Source organism: Hevea brasiliensis, chromosome 11 (genome assembly GCF_030052815.1).
Source record: "Hevea brasiliensis isolate MT/VB/25A 57/8 chromosome 11, ASM3005281v1, whole genome shotgun sequence".
Taxonomy (NCBI): Eukaryota; Viridiplantae; Streptophyta; class Magnoliopsida; order Malpighiales; family Euphorbiaceae; genus Hevea; species Hevea brasiliensis.
In genome coordinates this window covers 12,577,727-12,585,515 of record NC_079503.1, presented here as the reverse complement: position 1 = coordinate 12,585,515, position 7,789 = coordinate 12,577,727, and the positions used below count along the sequence as shown (strand labels likewise).

Below are 7,789 nucleotides of genomic sequence, written 5' to 3'. Positions count from 1 at the left end.
CCTTCCTCTCCTCGACAAGAAGAGCCACTGCCTCCACCTATTCCTTCGAGTGCAGAAGGGGGACCTTCCCAACCTACTGTGAGGACCCTTTCCCGTGGTACCCAGGTCATCATTCACTCTCTGGAGAAGAACCGATCTGTTTGGGAGAATCCGAGCTTGGCCAAAGTTCTGGGCACTACCATATGCCTCCAGGAGGATCGGAATAGGCTGACCCCGGGTAGCATCGATGATCTCCTGGCCTGGACGATGAGTCTGAGCTTAGAGAGCCTGGTAAATCAGCATATAATCAGGGAAAATGCTCATCTTCTGAGTCAGGAAATTATAAAAGCGGTCCAGGACGCAACTTCTGCCCAAGCTAAATTTTCATCCGCCCAGGATTATATTGCCGAACTTGAAGGTCGAATGAAGTCTTACGAGGATAAGTTGGCCGAACAGGCTCATGAACTTAGAGAAGCTCGGGCGCTCCGAACTACTGACGTCGCACGCCTCACCGAAGAACTCAAAGCGAAAGAAGAAGAGGCTGTGACGAGGGAAGCTGGTGCTTATGTGAACGCCGATAGCGACCTTTTGGCTGAGCTCAGGAGGCCTTATCCTGAGGAAGACTTCTCGTGGATGGTGGACTTGGCTCCTCAAGTCGAAGAAGAGAGCAAAGAGGAAACCGAGAGAGAGAGAGAGAGATTGAGCAAAATGTTAATGTATCTGGAGAATAGGCTGTGGGCGACCCTCCAGCCGAATGACTTGTAACTTTTGTTTTATCATGAAATGAAATTTCTTTCATTCAATTTCTTGATGAGATCAGAAAGTATCTGGATTGTATGAGTGCTTAATTGTTTGAACATATCAGAACATTAAACTTAAAAGCGATTATTAATCTAAGTATAAGAGGTCGGAAAATATCGTAAACATGAGATCGGCCTAAGCCGAGAACAAATACCGGGTAGAACTTTAATCAAAATTGGAAAGGCTGGATATCAAATTAGATCAGAATCACCATTGAGTTGAACTGAAATTTTAACCTTATTTTAAGTAATATCTAAGATATATAAGTGAGAAACCCGATCTTAGTGTTAGCTAAATGACTTTCAACTATATCTTGTAAAAAAGAGGTCGGAAACGAGACCGAATGGCATGGAGATCTAGTGTTGGTTTGATTTCCTTTGATGAGAGATCGGAATTGGGATTGGATGGCATGGAGACTTGATATTGGTTTGAGAGATCGAAAGTGAGATTGAATGACATGGAGACTTGACATTGGTTTGATCTCGTTTGACGAGAGATCGGAAAGCATGGAGACTTGATATTGGTTCGTCCTCCTTTGACGAGAGATCGGAAAGCAATCGACTAGATGGGAGATCGGTTTATTTCCTGATCGAGTCATTTGTAACCGAAGAATGTCGGGTGGGGGTCGATTCCAAATTCCATTGACTTCGGAGATCGGCCAAAATATAGTGCCGACAATATTGCAGGTACAAATTGTTATAGCAGAAATTCTATTTCAGCTTAATTATTTGATATTGAAATAATTAATATTTATTCAGTTAACTTACTTTAGCATAGTATTTATTTGTTCCCTTTTATTATTTATTTATCAACTTGCTGAGTAGTTATACTCACCCTATATATTTTTAATATTTCATATTCTTTTTAGTGATTCTACTCCTAGCAGCCCTTGTTTATTAGCATTTTTCTTTACTCCAGTTCATCAACTATAGCGTCTAGTGAAGGTCAAGTCAACATATTCATTTTCTAAAACACTATTCTTTTTGGATTATTTTATGCATCTATATATATGCTTAGGTTACTAAACATCTCTAATCTATAAGTAATATTATTTTTATCCTCACAGAAAAGATAATTGTACATTTATGTAATAGTTATGCTTGGATGGCATGAAGCCATTCCAATTATATTCTTTCTTGTTTTTAGTAGGTTTTACATAGTCAATTACTTGTATTTTTAGGAGAAATTCTGTTAATTTTTTGAGTCGCATTTGTCTTTATACATTAGGGACTAGTGAGATAGTAAAGAGGAAAAGGGTGGGGAGAAAGAAAGAGAGGGAAAAAAGTAATAAATGGAATAATATTGCTACCAAATAGGGGTATGCACTTGATTGGTTCGGTTCAAAATTAAATCAAACAGAAAAAATCAAAATACTGAATTACATTTTATGAGCAACTAAATCAATCTGAACTAAAAGAATAATTGAACCGAATCAAATTGAAATAGATTAGTTTGGTTATAATGGGATTTATAGACATGGGATAACCGATCGGTTCTCCCATGTCTATAAATCCCATTCATGAATTGCCAATGCATTAAGTTTATGGCAGAAGAAATGAAGAATCGACTTGGAGGAAAGGGTAAGTGAGGCCTGAGGTTTCAATTGAGAACAAGAATGGAAGGGATTAAAGAGTTAAGTCCTCTGACATAAGAAGCACGAGAGAAAATAATTAATTAAAAAAAGGAACCAAAAAGTCGAATCGTATCAGTTGAGTTTGATTTTTCAATTTAAACTATTGTATGCTCAACTCTGTTACAAAATTAAGTTAACTTCTGTTGTTAATAATAATTCACGATAGATCCATGAAAATGAAAATAAATTAACTTTTTCATGGGAGAGAGAAAATAATTTAATTGCTATGTAAAGAAAATTATACAATATTTTCATAAAAAATGCTATATATGTGTCATGATTGAAAGATTAATCTGTGTTCAAAGAATTTGTGGTAGCTAATAAACTTTAATCATTAATTTATTATGCCAAGCAATAAAGCCAAAAAAGTTGATATTTAGCTGTAAGAGTATAGTATGACCCACGCACACGCACAAGCAATTTGCTCAAAACGATCCATTTATATGTCGGCCCCATGCAACTGACCAAAGGAGGTTCACTTGTAAAAATGTTTCAAAAACCCTCAGCAGCTGCAAAGAAACTTCATGGTTTCTGCAGCTGTGGAAAAAAAAAAAGGCTCTTCCTTCATATCATTATTTAGTCTCTTTCTGCTTCCCTCCAAGCGAAAATCGTTTCCTCCATTATCAACTTCTCTGAGCTCTCCCTCTAACTACAGAGATGGACCGACGGCTACAAGAGACCATCTTGAGAGGGGACATACCGACCTTTCTTAGCCTAATTCGAGAAAATGAAAACATCATTGACAAAACAATCACTGCATGGTCCTCAAACACCATTCTACACTTAGCAGCACGTTTTGGGCCTCTCGAATTGGCGAAGGAGATTCTAAAGCTGAAGCCAGAGATGGTGTCGGAGGTGAACGAGAAATCGGAGACCCCATTGTTTGAGGCATGCAGAGAAGGGAGAACGGATATGGTGATGCTATTGGTAGAGAGCGATCCTTGGGTAGTTTATAAGGTGAACCAAGACAACGAGACTGCTCTCTTTGCGGCCTGCGAAAGAGGGAAGCTTGATGTGGTGAATTGTCTCTTGAATTTTCAACATCTACTCATGTTGGAGGTCGATGGGCTTACTACTTCTCTTCACGTTGCAGCTTTGGGAGGACATACAGGTACCTAACTCTAACTTGGCAATTTCATTTACAAAGAAATGATAACCTTCTGGTAAAGTTAAGTTCATTTTCCTTTTTTTTTTTTCAATATTTCGATTGAAATTTTATTATTATAAAAATAAATTTAATATTATTAAATTAAAATTCGTTGGTATCTTCTGTTAATCAATACACATGTTTTATATTTTTAGTTGACTTTTTATTACGTGAAGACTTGGTTGAGTTATCTCGTGAACTTATTTTCTCTTCATCACATGATTACATTCTTCATTAATTATTAATGTGAGTTCATACAAAAAACTCTTTTATAATTTTTTTAATATATATATATATATATATATATATATATATATATATATATATATTAAATTTTAGATTTTTTTTATTATATCTTACATCATTCTAAAAATTATCTAATTTATCTATCTTCGCTTTTTTATTTATTTATTTACTTTTTAGTTGTAATCTGTTTTTATTTTTTTAAAAAAAGAATTAATTTGTTTTTATTGGGTAGTATATAGACTAGAATCTAGAAAGTGGGACTGAGAGATCGCAGATTCTAATAAGCTGCTCATGGGTTTGATTATTTTTTAAATAGAAAACAATTATTATTTAGTTTATGTATAAAATTAATTATTTTATTTTATATTTTAAAAATATATTATTTAATTCATGTCTTTTATTTTGCTTAAATTATTTTATCAAAATTTTTGTTAGTTAAAGAATTTTAATTCTAGTTAAATTAATATTTAGTTACTCTATTTGAATGAATCTAATTATTTAATTTTTTATATTTTAAAAAATATATTAATTAATTTCTATAATTTAATTTTATTAACTCTTTAATCTTTTTTATTATTTTTTTAATCAAAATACCCTGACTTTATATTTCTTATTTGTCTGGCCCTCTTATTTCTCTCTTCTCTCCATAATTCTTTTTCTTTTTACTCACACCTTTCTTCTCCTCATTCTCTCTCTATTTTTCATCTTTTAAAAAAAATTTTAATTAATTTCTCTACATTTTTAAGTAATTAAAACGAGAATTTAGAAAAATTATTTTTTAATAAAAAAACACAAAAATAATGTATAAAAAATTAAATAAAAATGTTAAACAAGTAAATTCATATTTAATCTCTACATGCTAAAATTTTTATTTCATCTAGAAATGTATTTTTTAAAAAATCATATTTTTAAAATATAGAATCTAATTAATTAAATTTACTAATGAAATGATTAAATAATAATATATTTTAAAATATAAAAATTAATTAATTAATTAATTTTATAAAATTAATAAATTAATTAATAATTTAACATATAAAATTTGATATAGTTTAATGTATTTTTTAAAATATTGGAAAATTTGTTTCATTAAAATTATATGGGACTAAAAAAATTTTGATTAGAGGAGGTTGAAGTCTTTAAAACTTGTCGCTTGCACACACAATCTCACAATTACTGGCCGACACAAAACAAAAAGTAGCCAACAGAACAGTGAGACCAAACCAATTAAGGGACGTGGAGCATTTGGGCCCGCAAGCGTTGATCTTATGGCACTGTTGGATAGACTATTCTTTAACATTAATTGTTTTAATTGCTTGCAGCTGTCGTGACCATCTCCGTTCCCACTACTCCATTTTATAGATTTTTCTTATCTGAAAACTTAAAATAAAAATAATGAAATTTAAATACAAAATAAATAATTATATATATATATATATATGTTAAATTTATAATAAAATTAAAAATTTTAATGAGTTTGTTTATAGTGTATATGTTAAGAAAAATATCTCTTTAAATATATTAATTAAAATATATTAAAAATTAATTTAAAATTAAATTTAATCATAAAATTATAAAATAATTAAATAAAATTTTAAATTATTTTTTAATAATATCTAAAATAATACTTTTTTTGAAATTTTTTTTCTCATCTCCAAATCCAAATAAAAGAAATTTTCATTTCTCATGTTTCATTGAAATCACCTTATAGGATTAGTTTAGCGATTGAGGATGAAAGTTATTTTTCTTTTATCAATTAGAATCTGATTCTATTGGGAACACTCGAGAATTAGTTTTCTCTGGGAATTGCAACAGATATTTTTAATTACTTAATCTAATTATATTGGATTTGAATTTTATGCGTTGAGTTTTTTTTATTTATATTATTAATTAAAATCTATAATATAGTTGAATTAAATGAATTTAAATAATTTAAAATAAATTTTAATTAAATTTATGATAAGTCTAAATATTGAAAATACTAATCTCGAATAGAATAATTTTTATAGATACTATAACCATTGTTTTTTTTTTTTTTTATTCTGAATGCAAGAATACATTCTTAGAATTACCATTAGGAAGGAACTTAGTCTCTATTCATAAAAGTTACCGACAGAGAAAACCACTCGCCATAAATACTAAAAAGATATTTCATTGTTTATGAATGTGTGTGTGTGTGTGTGTGTGTTTCAGTGGGTTTTCTGATATACCAATGTGGGGATGTTAAATTCTTCTATGGCCATGAACAGAAATTATAATCCTTCATTTTTGTTTCAGAAATTGTGAAGGAAATCTTAAAAATACGCCCAGATTTTGCATGGAAGAAGGACGTTAATGGATGCACTCCTTTACACCAAGCTTGCAGCAAAGGCCATCTTGAGACCACCAGGGAGCTACTAAGATTCGACACCGACCTCTCTTCTTTGCAAGACAACGATGGCCGAACGCCACTCCATTGGGCTGCCATGAAAGGACGAGTGAGCATCATCGACGAGATACTCTCTGTGAGTCTTGAATCTGCAGAGATGATCACCAAAAATGGAGAAACAGTTCTCCATCTCGGAGTGAAAAGCAATCAGTTTGATGCAGTGAAGTACCTCATGGAGACACTCAACACCACTAAGCTTATTAATAAGCCGGACAACGATGGCAATACAGCTTTGCACCTCGCAACTGCTGGAAAGCTTGGCACTGTATGTCAACCGAAACCCTTCTTTCTTATTGAGCTCCGATTATGCCCTGAAGACGACCACTTCTTTATATTACTATCTATATATGGGTAAGTAGCTTAATAATTATTATTTTTTTTTTTGTGGCATGAGAGTAGATGGTCATCTACCTGCTGAAGCTTAATGCTGAAGTGAATGCTATAAATCGCAAGGGACAGACTGCCTTGGACGTAGTCGAGTCTGATGTGAGCAATTCTGGTGCTCTCCAGATTTTGCCTGCAATACAAGATGCAGGAGGTAAGAGAGGAGACCAATTGCCACCAAGTTATTCCACTGAACTTAAACAAATTATAGCACCAGAAAGTGTTAATAACCCCAATGTTCCATCTTCATCTCCAAAGAAAGTGTTGGATTCTCCAAATCATCATCACCGCCGTAATCAGCGACGCTCCAGGGAAAAGCAGCGAGAGGTCCAAAGCGAAGGTCTACGTAATGCACGTAATACAATCACTGTTGTGGCAGTTTTAATTGCCACTGTTACATTTGCAGCCGGCATCAACCCTCCTGGAGGGTTTAACCAAACTACAGGGAAAATTATAACGGGGAAGCATACTTCTTTTAAGGTGTTTGTGGTTTGTAACGTTGTAGCATTATTTTCATCCCTCGGCATTGTTATTCTTCTAGTCAGCATTATCCCCTTTAGGCGAAAATCCATGATGAAATTATTGGCTGTGACACATAAGATCATGTGGGTGTCCACGTCATTTATGGCGGCCGCATACCTTGCTGCCATGTGGACAACTTTACCACATGGGAGGGGAGCAGTATGGTTGTTGGTGTCAGTGGTGGCTATAGGAGGAGGGTGCACAATGGCAATTTTTGTGGGTTTGGGGATTTTGTTGGGTAAGCATTTGGTGAGGAAAAGGAAATGGAGGATAAATAATAATAAGGAAAAGAGAAAGAAGGAAAGTCCAAGCAGTAGCATCAGCCGTGTAGAAGAATTGAAGATCATGAAAGGAGGCAACAGTGAGTCTACTACTAATTCAGATGTGGATAGCTCGGATAAAGGTTACCATTTGTATTAGATTTAAATAATTATGGAGCTTAATTTAGCGTGTTAGTGGACAGATTAATTAATTAGAATTCAGCTTATGTCCATATAGCCATATTTGTAATGGAAGTGGTATTTAGGTAAAACCCTTCTAATAAAAACGATTCTAGAATTTAAACCCCGAACTTTACAGGTAAGTCTACCTAGAATTAGTCTATGTCATTTATCCGACCAGTTGTTGGTAATACGCCATCATTATTTAA

At 33.1% G+C, this 7,789-nt stretch overlaps 1 protein-coding gene across 1 annotated transcript; it reads left to right on the top strand.

Annotated features, from left to right (window-relative positions):
- The first annotated feature begins 2,881 nt into the window (after positions 1-2,881).
- LOC110649648 (ankyrin repeat-containing protein At5g02620) lies at positions 2,882-7,789 on the top strand. The gene is made up of 3 exons (XM_021804314.2): positions 2,882-3,524; positions 6,084-6,499; positions 6,634-7,789. The coding sequence occupies exons 1-3, from the start codon at positions 3,071-3,073 to the stop codon at positions 7,558-7,560; spliced, it is 1,797 nt and encodes a 598-aa protein (XP_021660006.2). The 5' UTR covers positions 2,882-3,070; the 3' UTR covers positions 7,561-7,789.